A 15,831-nucleotide genomic window follows, 5' to 3' on the forward strand; every position below is an offset into this window, starting at 1 on the left:
GTAGTTTGTTTCCACCTCTAGACACCATAGATTGCAACTTTTCCTTTGATAGATTACAAAAATAATAAAAGAACATAAGCAAATAATTCAATTTATATAAGAACATGGTTTAGGGGGGACTTGCATAGCCTGAACCTCAGAAGGGTACAACTGGTATAAAAGAACCACTTGATATCACATTGCTCATAGAAGGTAAATCATCACAAAACACAGAACAGCAACAGGAAGCTCAAAGCAAATTCGAACCCAATTTAAACTATTCTACCAGGGGAAGCCATCAAGCAGTTCCCACTGAAAGCAGAAACTCCCTTTAATTTGCAGCTATTTTTATCACCAGCACTTGTTCATTTTCAGAACTGGTCCTGCTCTGTCAAGAGTTTGCTTTCCAGTGCCCACACCACCTGGGCTGGTCAACATGTTTGTGTCTGTGGTACCATCACAACTTCAACAAGGTGTCTTGACAGCATCAAAACACAGAGAAACTTCAGCGGTGTAAAGGATGAAGGTCTGGTTCCAGTGAAAATACACAAAACCAAAGCATAGAGGTGGAGAGGGGAAACAAAAAAACTAATAAAAAACCCAACCAGAAATTACTATAATAGTATATTGCATTGCATACAGTCTGCTGCAGAGACAGGCACAAAGTACACGGGACATTTTTCCCACTGGAAAATTCTGATCAACAGAAACACTTTTTCCTATGCGTGAAAAAGTTTATATTTTCTGCAGTTTTTGTTAGAAAACACTTAAAATATGGTGCCAATATCAGAAAGTGGAAAACTATTTTAGCATTTCAAATTTTCTGATCAATTAGCTCCATTTTGATTGTTTCCAAATGACAACGTTCTGAAGTGCTTATTTCATAAAAAAATGTGGGTGGTATTCTAACTGGGATGAAATCAAGTGGCATTTTGTTGCTGAAACACCACATCAAGGTGCATTGACTGTAAGAGAAGAAAGTTCACAGAGCCTTTTCTGAAAGTAAGAGTTATAAGAGCTTACATAAAGATTTAAAAGAAAACAAAGAAAACTGATTTATAGGAAACACTTAGAAATAGAATAAACAGTGTGGAAAGAAAAATAAAGATTGAAATGGAGTGAAAACAGCAGGTAATCTAGCTACATTGTGGTCTTTCCACTAAATCACAGCCACTGTGCCTGGTGGTCTCCCAAGGGTGATTTGGGCACAATGCGCATGTGCACAGAATGCTCATTGTCCACAGCTTGCTCCCAGTCAGGGTATCTCAAAATTCCCTGCCTTCAAAAGTGGTGTGGCCTTGTTAACTTTTGCCTCCAAAGCCAGCATTCAGACACTCGCTGGCTTTTTGCTGTTGCTGTCATCAAGGCATTTGCATGCACTAATCCATGACAAATGGTTTCATTTGACGCACATCTGATTTCCTTGCCTGCCAACTAGAAGAAGATAATAGAAATACCAAGAGAAGCTAAATTAGAACTAAAGGAGTCATCTATTTGTTGGAGTAACTCAAAACAAGGTTAAGATAAACATCACCCAGGCTGCAGGCTTAATGGAGAAAGCACTGAGGTTTCGGCCATGGAAAGATGGTTTCTAATTGCCTGAGGGGAAAAAAAAGAAAAAACCACAACACACAACAAAACAAAAACACCATAACAAAAAACAAACACAACACCACCACAAACCCTGTATTTAAAAGCCTCACAAAAATATGATATTACTACAGATGTGGGAGCTGGCTCAGACACAATCATTCTCTGTTGGATCCTTCCCTGGCACACCAAAACCAATTACAAACTCTGAAACCTCCATTATCTTCAACTCATCTCTTGACTTTTTATTTTACTGAACAATAGTGACTTCTGGCTGATTGACCACCCAAATTCAAAAGCATCCCATGCAAGTAATCAAGAACTTCATGAGTTAATGACATCCACAGCAAACAGTGTTAGTGTAGCCCTGATAGCTTACTGATTCAAGAAATATTTTTAGATAAGGGAAGCATCTTTTAATGAAACAGCAGAGAAAGCTGATTTGGGATGGGGGAAAAGGCAACTTCTGAAAAGTCAAAGACCTCCTTTAAGCTCAGTGCTGCTGCAAACCAAAACAAGAGCTGCTACCAGCTACAACACACAAGACCTTCTGCATGTTTGCATTGGTATTGGATTTAAAGTCTGCTAAGTTCGATTCTGTTTGGGAAAGAGGCAGCTACTGGCATATCTGAATGTATGCTTCCAGGTAGGATTCATTAATTTATCAGAATGATGACTGGTTTTAGGCAGCTGCTGGGATAGCACAAACCTTATGCAGATATATTTTTTTTTCCAATGAGAAATTCCAAGGCAGAAACGAGTAATGCACAAAGATAAGCTTTTTTTTAACCTTAATTACAGTCGCAACTTAGGAAAATGATAGTGTGTGTGTGTGTGTGTGTGTCCCCAAAAAAAAAAACAACCACAAACCACAACATTAGGCCTCAGAATCCTCCATTCAGTTCTGATTTTAGCATTGAAACATGAAATAGGCTAGGGTTCAAAAGCTTCTGAACGGTAAAATTACCTGGTTTTGAAAAGCATGATAGAAAATACAGAAATTATCATAGAAATACAATATAAAGATTATATTAATATATTTATAGAAAATATTTATCTAGTCATTTTTAGTGTATTTTACCACACTCTCCTTATCCAAAGCACCTTTAGCCAGTGCACTGCACTGAACACCGCCTTAATGTCAGTTTGTGTTACTTGATCTCATTCCTGCTTAATTTTACATTTTAATTAAATTCATAATGATCCAGGATGTAAACATCTACTTCTTAATGGGTTTGTATAGGCAAACATATATAACACAGATACTTTTCCACTCTTGAATCTGTTCAAAGTCTCAACTGTGTTATTGATGATTCCTGGAAAGCATGTAGGGCAAAAGGTGCTAAGCAATAGGTTCTCTTCATTTATTCATGTTCTTTTAAAAAATAAACACATAAATCAATGAAACCAATTTTCCAAATAAACTATCCTTGCTTGCTCCCAACCACTTAATTAAACACAATTAACTCTAGTTTGTTTTGGCAACCAATTAATGTCATGATCAAATATAAATAGACTCTGCAAGAAAAGATTATAATTAATAAATCCCTAACAATACAATAAAATTACACTGAAGCTTTGCTTGCCAGAAATATTCAACAGCATTTTTGAAGAGCATTAATGAGGACACTAAAAAAAGATAATAAAGTTTTATCAGAGAGCTCTTGCCTACACTCAGGCTGATCTGTAGAGCCTGTTGGCTGTTGATGCCATTTACAATATGGGAAATTACAGTACCAAGTTCCTGACTTTCCAATAAACTGACACATACATTCAAGGAATTTTCCAGTTAAGTTCTCCAACAATTTAACTGTCACTTGCACACAAGTTAACTACAGAAGTGATTATTTTTGTGTTCAGTAGATCCACAATGAAAGATCTCAATTCAGATTTGTCATCTACAGAAAACAAAATTAATCCAATAGGAGTTTTGAATCATGCATGAGGATGGATTAAACATATATTTTGATATGAACCAGTAGCTCTCCTAATAATCAAGAGACAAGGAACTCCATTTAGGTTGATTTTTAGTTGCCTATTCATTTAGTGAGAGGTAAGGTGTGTGATATATACATAAAATTGCAGGGCTCATAGAATAAATATTTATGCACAGTTTTAAAAAGCATCCAGCACATGTGACTGTTCATGGAACCTGCTAGTGCAGAGCAGACTACTCCTAGATTACTTGTAGCTCAAAGACAAGGCATCACAATGAGAGTAGCCTGGCAAAAGGAAATTCAGTCATCTCAGAGAAGAGATTGTCCAGATACCGCACTTCACTTGGCAATTCTCAAGGAATCACTTTCATTTGCCCAAAAACTAGTAAGGTCCTCCATTCCTGCCACCAATTCAGCTCCAAAGCAAAGCTGTTCTCTCAAAATAAAATAAGGATTACAATGGAATACTGCAACACAATTTTTGATTAGCATACAATAGCAAGAATGATCCTGCACCTGCTGTCACTGAAGTGACCTTTCAAGAAGGGCAGAACTGGTTTCTTCAACCACTGCAAACGCAAAAACCATTCTAAAAGGAATACAGAAGCCAAGGGAGAGATGTCAGATAGCAATCTTCTAAATAGAGCAGAGAAATATGAGTCACAGATACATACATGTGGCTTTGTAACTTCATTCAGCTTAATTTACACTCCCAATTCCCCATCGTGCATCATTGACTGAGCCTCATAAATTTAGAGTCCAACTGTGCTGCAGTCCTCATGGTCCCTGCCTGCAGCACAATGAAAAGAAACCTCCAGCACTGCTTGCATGCAAAAAAAATAAGTTTAGCTGGGGAGAACTGTTCTATGCAGAGCATCTGGAAATAGCAAAAATGCTGAATCCCATCAGGAAAATAAATCTTGCTCACAGCAAAGGCTGATTTCACAGCAGAGTGGAAAAGAAAACATTCAAAAGGAAATACAAAGATTATAGGAAGGATAGGATAAAACAATATGAAACTTAATGAGAGAAAACACATTTATCTTGTAAGGAAATGCACTTGGATATTGTCTTTTAAAATATAAATGAGCCTGGACTAAAGTAGGCTAATCATTAAAGGCAGGTTTCTGATGTTATCAGCAGAAATATTTCGGCGCAGATCAACGTAGTTCACCCTTGGGGCTCATATTTGTAGGTGTCAAATTTTCCTTGGGACTTAATCACGTAGTATGAATTCTCACAGTCTCTAATACCATGACAGCAAGCTACAAATAGCACAGTGCACTAAGGCCCCAAGGCTGCACTTGGAGATGGAGGCTCAGCGCACGGGTGTGGGAAGAGAAGACACTGGCTGAGGCCATCACAGCAGGACATGCTTCATGGTTCCTCTTTCCCCAGAGTAGCTTCTGTCACACAAAGAGGGACGTGCTTTGCTCCTGCCTGCAGAGAGGCCAGAGGGAAAGCCAAAGTGGCACAGGATGGGGACAAGAGCACAACCAGAAGGAAGGACAGAGCAGGGGGGACCAAAACAGAGCACGGACACCGCCAGCACAAACCACCCATGCTTGATACACATCCTTTCTTTCTAAATACCACTGTTAGCACTTTGCCATTGCCCTTTTGCACAAAGGGTGTTGTGAGGGTGACTACAGGGAACGTGGTCATACTGTCAGCAGCTCTCAGAGCCACGCTGGGCACAGCGGTGTGCTCAGCACCCCACTGCACACCTTGGTGCGTTGCTCTTCACAGTCCATCGAGCTGAAACACCTGCTCCCCCTCAGGTTGCTTCATCTCCCTGGATCGGAAGTAACAAGGCGTCACATTCAGCAGCATGACTGGTGACAGCTTTCCTCCGCCTGCAACCAAGCCCTGAACCTTGCAGCTACGCACTCTTCTCCAGTGAAGAAGAGAGATGTCCTTTTGCCTCTGAGCCTCCAAGTATTGGCTGCTCCTTGGCAATGACTACCTATCCCTTCCCCTTTACCTGAGAGACTGGAGCCCACTAAAGTAACAGCTTATGGACTCCAGAAAAAAAAAGAAAAAAAAAAAAAAACCAAAACACAAACAAAACAAACATAGTTATCTCTCTGGCTGCAAACACACCCTATAACTGTGTTGTTTCTCTTTTGGAGGTCTGATTTTTCAGAAAACATAACCAGTAAAAATCACAAGGTACTTCTGATAAAGTCTGCTGCTACCAACAAGTACATCCCATAAGCACAGGACACAATTCATCACTATCATGCTGCTAGTAATCCTACCTCATGCTTGATTTTGTTACATTGGTTCTCTGCCTACACAAAATACATATGGATATACTTGTCCATATACATCCCAATCTGTTTTGTACATGACCAGGAACACAGTAGGTACCTTCAACCCGGATTTCTTTACTTAGCAGTTGGCAGTTTCACATTTTCAACAGCAGGCTGCAAAGGTAAGAGATATCACAGAAAGGTATCAAGAGAGAGATGATTTCCAGTGAGTGACTGGAATAGCTTGTTGTGAGCAGGTTTTTCTGATTGTGAACAAACCAGGGTGCTTCCTGTGCATTTACTGGTGTAAAAGAAATCTGAATCAGGCCTTAGAGCTTATAAATTTGCTCATTTTAATTAACACAGTAAGAAACATCAGTTGTCAGCTTTCATACCCACGACATGATCTCCTAGATACTTGCTAAGTTGTCGCACAGCAATTTGGACACTGTCTACTGAAGGTAACAGTTTTAATTCACACTGTATAATAAATGGAATACAATTCTTTCTGTACACATTTATATATTTACTACTTAGCCCTACACTTGCTCCTATCAATACCAAGAACAAAAATCCTGGTGAATCCATCTTCCAAATCTCAATTTTTCTGCAAAGTAAACACACATGTTTTTTTTACAGTTTCCTGAGGAATTAGATTCAGACCAACATTCTTCCCACTGTGTTTTACACTAAATAGCCACATATATGGGTCATATGAAGAGTAGATCTCTTGAATTGTTTTCCCCACAGTTATAAAAAAAAATCAGTGGGAAGGCCAGGATCAGAACTACTAAATTTTTTTTGCTCACAGCCACAGACTCAAGTTTCTGCAAAACGCTGTCTACTGAGAAATACGCTCAGAGCACCTTAAGGTTGATGTTGCATGTTAGTTCACATAGAATTACTTTGAAACTGATCTTACCCATCGTAATATGAGGTATAGACAATCACTTCTTGAGACGATTTTTAATGGGCACATCATTAACTACTCTCACAATAAGATGTATACTAGACGTACAATTCCAGCCTTGATTCAGTCCATGTTTTCTTTCTCTGAACAGGCCCATGTTTAATTAACATATTTGCAAATGTCAGCATTGCTACAGTAAGTACACATTTCTGCTTGTGTCTGCCTCGCATCTCTACATTGTATGCAAGGCTAACCTAGCATCCTTAATGTACACCTAATTATTGTGCACAAGCCTGCAGGTGAATCCAACGTACTTTCCTGTAATTTCAAGCAACACATGGTCAGTGTTGCCCACTGCAATTCAGTACCAGCTGATGGTCCTCGCCAGGAGCTAAACATCCATCATTTATGGAATGAAGTCAGTAAATTTACAAAGAATTGCATGATAGAGGCAGATTGTTTATTTTTTAATATTTTAAACTTGAACCTTTTGCTTTGTTAATATCTTGCCAAATGCCAGCGTTTACTTCCTACCTCTGGGCAGGGTCAATCAGGCGATCAACAGACTATCACAGGCACTCGGCTAACTCAGCAAATCACAACCTGTCCACTCTAATCCTCAAGCTAATTCAACAGCTCTACAACCACATATATCCTAGAGCCTAAAACATCCAACGTGGAATTCTTCTCATTACCACTGTTTCTTATTAAATCACATAGAAGTGACATCCTTGAAAAGAATGGAGATTTGTTTCCACATAAAGTTATTTCCTCCGAATGCTTTCATACATCCTTTGCCTAACATAATTTTCATGAAAATGAAATATGGTCATAAAAAAACTTGCAGAAAGCCATGTGCATTACTCAAGGGGAATTATACTGCAATGGTGTTCAGCTAGCTTACTCCAAAGGGCTCCTTCAGATCCCAGACTAGAAGCCTGAAAATCTGCCCTGCCCACCTTCCCCATCAGAGGCAGAAGGAACAGCCATCAATATTCAAGGGTGCTTAAGAACAGTATTCAAACTTTTCATCATGCTAATGAGACAAGATAGAAGAAAATAACAAGGCTAGATAGAGTAAGTTACAAATACTGTCAGGTAAACTGGTTTATTGCATTTGTTTTCAGGTTCTTACCTTCTGCTAATCATTTAACTGAATAAAGAACAACTGAATTACAGAACTGAAAAATTATTCTACATTGAAAGAAAGCTTTTAAGTTTTCGTGATTGTACATAGTGTGTAGAAATCTATTGCAACCCATCCAGATGCTTGCTTAAGAAAGTTTGAGGAAAAAAAACAGCTCAGAGATCTCTGATAATAACCTAACCTTTTCATATACTGCCCTTGGTTTCCAGTGTTTCAAAAACTGGATTAACCACAGTAGTAGAGATGGGTATGTTCACTGTGTTAATCCACTGAGTTCAGTTCAAATCTATTATGCTAAATACACTCCATGAGGATTTTATATTTTACCTCCACTTCCACGTGCTTAGTGAGACTCTGCTATTCATCGAGAAAGAGAAGTGTAAGACAGGGTGGAACCTGACCTTTTTCATTATATTGTAACAAAGTAGCCCCACTATGAGTTGAGCAGCTCAAAATCTCTTATTTTAGAGCATCTCATTATCTATGGAAGACTGTGAACTGAAGGAAAAGGTATGCTGAGCATGCTGTTTATTACAGCTATATTTATAATGATTCAATAAGGTGAAATTTCGTATACCAAATATTAAATTACTGAAATTATGCACTGGCTCATCTGCATCCATTTTTTATTCACTTTTATTTGGCTGAACATTTTAATCTTACTTACACAGTGACTAACTAAAAGTAAATGACGCATTCCTAATATTATAAATATGAAAAATAGGGTGTGCTCAGGGACTGCAGTTGAATACATTAAAATCACTGAGTTTTCTAGTTAACATATTTCCATCCCTTTTATGTACAACCTTTCACATTCAGTTGGCAGACTGTAAATTCATGGCCTTATAAAAAAAAACCACTATCTTGATTTTCTGTTGTGACAGCAGAAATTGTCCAAAAATCTCTAAGAGTTTCCCTAAAGGACGCTCACTAGCTGGTACTTCCCAGGTGCAGCACAATCTGAATCTGAGGTGAACATCCTGTCAAATTCCACTCATCTGTCAACACAGTGGATTATTTCTTGAGAGACTGAAATTGGCTGCCTGGGATCAGAACACCATCAATCTTATTCATGTAGGGTGCAGAGAAGCTGCCTGAGAAAGGCTCACAGGAGGGAAAGCTTGGCTGTTTCTAAGTAGGTGATGAGGCAGCTGTAAAACCTTCACTCTATCTGTATCACATCTCCGAGCGAAAGATTTTGTCATTTTTCACATTTCCCCAACACTTGGTATGCATTCAATGTCTTGCTGTTCTTGCTTCATAAAAAAGGTGATTTTTCAAGTTTAGGCAAATGTTGCAGAGCTCTGAATCTGCCCAGCTCTCATTTTTCCTCATAATGTCACTTGTTTGAACCGATTTTACAAAGTGAGATTGCGTTTTCCTCTTACCTTTCCATGTAACTGGGCTTTTTGCCCCCATATTTCCTTCACTGGAGGACAGACTCAAACAACCAGCCCAATTATTTATTACAATGTAGTTTTAAGTATTTTATTCATTTCTCTGCAAGCCCCAAATAAGAACCTTACCACTCGAACTTCAAGTACTCTAAAATTTCCAGTGCCAGCTACTAAACACAACACCATTAGTTAACCCCATGTTCTAACATAGCTGCAAAGAGCTGGTCTGTCAAAGACTCAGGCTTATTCCTTCATAATACTCATATTTTATTACAAGAAAGCAAGACAATGCCAATACCTGTGACTTTTGGACAAGGAAAGTTGGGAAAACTTTGAGTCACTAAGGTTGCCAAACACCTGTGGTTCAAAGACCATCTGTCCTTGAAGCTATGCCATTAAAAACATTAAATTATTTGCCACATTATTAAATGGTTCATCACTGAGTTAATATTCTCCATTTTTCACTTCTAAAGCTCTCAGAACCTTTCTCACCTTTTTCTGGATCCAAATTTGTGAAGCAACATTCTTGGCCCATCTAATTTTAATTAGGTGATGATGCTGTGCTAGAACACACCAACTCCTCAATTTTTAACATGGCACAATTTTTAACAAAGTACAATTAAAAGTTCAAAAAGTAACATGAGCCATTTCTACTAATAAAAACATAATAAAACTACTGACATGGATCACAACAAAGTGAGCTGCATTCTCCACTGCTAACCTATGGGATTTATTCTGACTTCTGAGACATTTGAATTCATTGAAAGACAGTTCCAAATTCTCTTCCAGGCTGCATGTTTGCAACCCCATCAGCTCTGAAAGGTAGACTTGTGAACCTTAGAATAACTGTCTCTCATTTATGGCAAAGTAAACACCCAACCTCCAATAAACACCAGTGACTGTGAGTGAGATTTGGTGCCAGCATTTTAAGTAACAGACCCATGTCCAGTTTGGGTCAGATAACTGCAAAGCTATTCAAACCCCTGCTGTTACAAACTCTTTCCAAGTTATACACCCACTCCAGAACCACACAAAATGGGCCGTAGGTGAGATAGAAATAAGGACAGAGAAACTAGACAGTTTTCCAGAATGGGATTCCTGTGTTGGGAAGCTGTTAGAAGACAATGTTACATAATGAATATTGCAACACCAGATTGGAAAAGCACAATAGATGTTAGACTGACCAAAAAAAGGTGCTGTACAATAAAAAGGTAAACAGCTCTTAAGAGTTACAATGGATTTTATGATTATCATTCAATCATTTATCAAGACAGACATGAGCACAGGCAGAGAGTCTGCAATCTTACAGCATCCCACAGGTGATCTCAGTCCTACCTGGTCTGTGCAGGTGATGCTGCTGGAAAGTGTGATGGAGGGACCCCTGACAGAGCAGCATTGCACAGGCACTTATCCACAAATACAGGACCCAGGACATTGCAGAGACCACTGCCATTCTCTAAACAAAATATTAGACAGACATTATTATCCATTGCCTTACAGCACACAGAAGAGTCAGCTTCCATTACAACAGTATTTTGTAATTTTTATATTTTTTCTACTCCTTTTGCTAAAAGTATTTTGTCTCTCCCCTGCAGGATGCAACCGTCATATGACAAAGGTCAAGTCCAAAAGGACAGCTGAGGTAACCAGATGCCAACATATGAGCCTGAATAACTTTAGTAATTCAAGGGTAAAAAATGAACCTGTAACAATCTGAGGACTGAAAAAAAAAAAAAACAGACAACAAAACCAAGGTAAATAGAGGGCTGAAAATATTCCCACACTGGCCCATAGTCAAATTTACAGGGGACTTACAAAAATAATAAAATCTAAAAAAACCCAAAACAAAACAAAAAAACCACTCACTGCCAGCTAGAAAAAAACCAAACACGATGTCCAGACAGTATCAGAACTACTTTGAACACACTACTACAGTTAGGCATACAAGGTCCTCAGATACCTGAGATGCGTTTAAAAAATACTCCACCACCAAGACTGAAAGGCTAATCCTGACCCAGAAGGTAACAGTTTATTGTTTTTTACTTTGGCAAGCATTAATTTTTAATCATGATGCTGTCTGCCAAACAAAGTAATTGTTTCTTAGAATTATGTTCTAAAGCCCAGATGAAATCATCATCTTTTTGTTCAACCTGTGCGTGTAAAGGGACTGGGCTGTGGCCAGACCAAATTTCATACGTACTCTATAGAAGATTCGATCTTTTCACAAAGCAGATTGTGTCAGAATTTTAAAAATATTCCTATTGCAGAGGGAAAGAGCAGTTTCTTTGTCTCCTAGTGCTGGCATACTTGACCATCCAACACAGACAACTGTGGGTTTTCATACTTGTATTCATCATTGTAAAAACTGGCTAAATTCCCCCGACTTTTTAACTTCAATAGCTCTTTCTCAATGCCTGCAAGGACTGGGAGGTTTGCAAGGCTCAGCTACGCTACACATCGTCCAGTTCCCTTAACAGCACCTTCTGCTGCATTTCAGATTGCCAAATTAATCAAACTTCATACACTCTCCTTATTCAGCCAATGACATGATGCCATTTTCTATCTAATAATCCAATCAGCTGAACATCATTTTCACAGAGCAAGAAAGACTTTGAAAGATTAAATCTCTAACATTAAAAAAAGTCATCTCCTTAAGTGAAAATTAAAAATTAAAAAGTCTGTCTGTGATATACTCGGGGGATTACTGCAGTAGAAAATTAACAATAGTAAAATAATAGTGAAATATGGTGGTAATAAAATATACACACTTCTTTTTTTGCCCCAATTTTAAGGAAGTAGACAGTCTTTGGGAAGCTTTTTAAGTCTAATAGACTGAAAAGTACCACATAAACTGATAAGTATAATCAATATAAAATACCAAAACATTGTTTCAATCAGCATGAGTATTGAGTATTTGATGCATTGCTTAGCATATAATTAATTTCATTTCCAACTGTTTACTTTGCAGTATTACAGTGTACTTTCTCTCCTCTCTTTTTAGAGTTATTTACCTTGCAAAATAGATTCAATCTCTTAAATCAGGGAGCTCCCAGTAGCCTTCCCATGTCTTTGGGAATTAATGCCTTCTTGTCATATTTGGTACTCCCATGCTTTTTACACAACAAGGTAAAAAGGAAAGGTGACTCTCACATAAGGACATTTCAGGTATTAAGGTTATTTAAATTGTTCTTTAAAAATTCTAGCCAAAAAGCAAAGCCAAGCCAAACTTCTACAGCCTGCTAAATGCTTCTGTGCGTTTCATCGGGCATCATATTCTTAACCACATGGATAGCAGACTGACTTAATCCACTCAGACTTTATTATTAAGTCTGCTTTTTCCCCCTCCTTTCTCCTTTTTGTTTTAATAAATAAAAACCTTTCTCAAACTATACTACTTCAAACTACCTTTTCCTCAAAACCCATCATTTCTTACAAACATTTCTTCATGCGCTTGTTTGTCAGCAAACTGCTGTCATATACACACTTTTACACACAGATCATCTTATCATTAGTAAGAAACGTAGTAGTGAGTATTCCTCCATTTATTATCTGATGTGTGCTAGATCTGCTTTCTGAATCTTAAATCCTAAAAAAGCTTCTTACCTGAATAATCCAACCAAGAGCAGAGCACTCTATTAGTGTTCATTGGAGAGATTTAACACTTTTTTAAATCCATCTGTATCACAATAAGGGATTTTTAATAGCTTCCCAATAATCTTCTTTATCAGAATTAAAAGAAGAAGAAAAAAATCTTTTGTTACAAATCCTGTTCCCAGAGTAAAGAAGACATCTGAGCTCTCAGACTCTGCCGTCAGAAAAGTGGCCAAGGTTTAAGGGGTGGAAACCTTCTCATTTTCACCTTTAAATCATCTCCTAGCATCACCTTCTGCTTGATGAGACCTTTGAAGTGATCTTGAGATAATTTGCAGCTTCCCAGATACTTCAGGACGAGGAGCAGTTTATGTTTAACGACAGAGCAGCCTCACTCCAGCGCGGGCAGTGCAGAGTAAGGCAGCTGTACGTACACTGCTATAGGATGCTGTAAGTACCGGAGCCTATTTTAATACATCCCTGCTCGGGAAAGTATCACATGCCTTAAAGCGACACAGCCCTCGGTTGCAAGCTCGAGCCGAGCACTCCGTTTAGTCACCGGGGCTTAGCAACTGGAGCTGCGTTTAAATACCGAGACTCAGACTTCATACAGAGCAGAAGCGCAGCTGGTTCCGTCTGCGAGGAGCAGGTATGAATGGGCAGGAGGGCGGAGGAGGCTGGTGGGAAGGCAAAGGACTCGCAACACCCCGGGAGCGATCTGGGAGACGCGTTAATTCTGTCGGCAGAGGCTTTATTCCCCGGGCATTGCTCTTGCACTTATTCGCAAGAGGCGAGTGAGACTTAAGGGAGTCTCATCCATTTCACGGGAGAGCGGCACAGGCGTGTGAACAGGGAGGGGTGGTGCAGGAAGAGGGGAACAAAACGCACGGGAGAGACAGGAGAGGGCAGGAGGTTCCTACACACGCCCATGGGCTTTCCAACACCTCGCCACGACTCAGAAATCTTTCCTTCCAACTCCATTTCCAAAGCATCGCAGTAGACAATGAAGAAAGAGCTCTGATTTATTCCTCCCAAGTGCTAAAGCTCATACACACTAGTTTATTTATTACAGTTATTTATTTACTATCCACAACTTAAGTGGCCATTTACAGGAATGGAGTGGTTTACTCTCCCCCTCTACAACATGTAATTATTTTTTTATAGAGCCATTGTATAGACTTAATACATACCATTCACTTAGCATTACAGCTCTCACATCTGCCCACAAAAGAAAGAATACTTGGAGACAAAAGAGAAATTTCCATTTTAAGATCCCAGAGTGCATACCATAACAAAACATCAGATTTATGTATTTTTTTCCTTTATAACCTGTGGTAGAAGAACATACTATCTTCACTGCTTACCAGCTTCTGACACCAAACAATAGTAAATAATAACAGTAACAAGTACCCTTACTCTCAAGCACCTCCTCGTCACCCAAGGACACATCTCACTGAAGACTCTCACCAGGAGGTACAATGAGCTTACTTGACAGACCATACGCTCCTTTGGAGCAACTGTATTTTATTGGGTGATGCATATCAGGAAACTAGCCCTGCACACTGACAGAAGCATTATGCTGGTCTCTATATTGCAGCCTTGAATCAATCATTTTTTTCAGGTGTTTTGTATGAAAACACATGGCACAACTATGGTTGGCAAGATACGTTCTGTTTAACAAATGTTTTCAGTTTTCCCCAAAAATTTCCTTAGACATTGGAATAAGGCAAAGAACTAGGGCTGTTGCTAATGCTTTCTGGCCTCAGAAGGATCTAGGAGTGTCCAAGAAAGCTGATAAGAGGCAACTAAGGCACAACAAGTACCATGAAGTACTGATAAGCACAGAACCAGGACGTGGGACCAGGTGCAGCCCACAGGAGAAGGTGGTGGGTGGAGGGCTGCTGTGGTTCGCTGCTAAAGCCACAGGGAGGGTTAAAAACTTCCTTCTTTCCATGGGAATAAGGGGAGCTTTCTACAGCACCTGAGAGGGGCAGGAGATGGGAATTTATCTCAAAATAGCACCTGTTTAACAGGATATGTTCCCTCTAGGGCTCAAGGTGAAACTAGGATGGAAAGGCATTAGAGTGGGGAAGTGTGAAGAAAGAGGAAGGAGTGAGGCCTCAAGAAGCAAATAAAATCTTCTAGGAAACTGAAAGACCTTGTGGACAGCAGAAGGAATCAGACAAATTGTGACCACACACCTTGGCAGAGTAGGCAGAGACAGATTTATGCAAGATACAGATTTATGTAAGGTACAGCAGAACTGTCACTCTGCCAAGCACTGCTAACTCCCAGCTCCATGAGGCTAATGCCACCATAACCCCTGACAGATGCTGCTATTGTTCCGGACAAGCTCTGCAGAAACATGGGACATGTTGCTTCTGCAGGGCGGAGGGGAGATCAGATGGACAGAAGAGAATATTAAACAGGCTGTGCTTGCAGTCTCTTCCCTGCCCTGGCTTCCAGCATCAGACAGGAACAGAAGAGTCCTTGGCAAACCTTGCAGAAGCATCTTCACACCTGCTTTGATGTCTTTGCTGCCAATTTTAACTTTCAGTGGACGAACAAGACATGAAACAGCTCCTCTTAGCCTGCTTTGAGCTAGGCACAGCACCATCTTCACCTGATGCTTTGGGGCTTCACTTTAGCCTCCTCACTTCAGGACTCACTGGCTTTGACAGGAAGGAGATGATGCTTTACATGTGCCCATGGGCCCTTGTGTTGAATGTGGGGTTACTAACACTGACACACTGGAAAGAGAAAACAGGAAGGAAAAATAAGACACTACTGAACAATTCGCACATTTAAAAATCCTTCCTCATGAACAGGGAAGGCTGAACAAGTGTCTAGAAAGAAAGGAGATGGGACAAAAGGGTGTGTCAACCATCCTGTGCAATGGCAGCTCCTGCCAGTGCTGGGGCAGGATGGATCCAGGACCTGCAGAGGGGCAGAAAACCCTTTCAGTTACATGGTCTATGCCTGGCTGCTGGGAGATGAAACATCACAAGGAAGTTCTTCCACCTCC

At 39.6% G+C, this 15,831-nt stretch overlaps 1 protein-coding gene across 2 annotated transcripts in view; it reads right to left on the reverse strand.

Moving 5' to 3' along the window:
* TAFA1 (TAFA chemokine like family member 1) overlaps nucleotides 1-13,626 on the reverse strand; it is a 222,870-nt gene extending 209,244 nt beyond the window's left edge. For both annotated transcript variants that reach the window (XM_065845759.2, XM_071813249.1), the window contains exons 1-2: nucleotides 12,819-13,626; nucleotides 10,551-10,671 (exon numbers count right to left, since the gene is read on the reverse strand). In XM_065845759.2, the coding sequence (XP_065701831.1) occupies nucleotides 10,551-10,668 (118 nt within the window). In that variant the 5' untranslated portion in view covers nucleotides 10,669-10,671; nucleotides 12,819-13,626. The remainder of the gene's footprint in view (nucleotides 1-10,550; nucleotides 10,672-12,818) is intronic.
* Nucleotides 13,627-15,831: the final 2,205 nt, after the last annotated feature.

This window comes from Patagioenas fasciata, chromosome 10 (genome assembly GCF_037038585.1).
Source record: "Patagioenas fasciata isolate bPatFas1 chromosome 10, bPatFas1.hap1, whole genome shotgun sequence".
Classification (NCBI taxonomy): Eukaryota; Metazoa; Chordata; class Aves; order Columbiformes; family Columbidae; genus Patagioenas; species Patagioenas fasciata.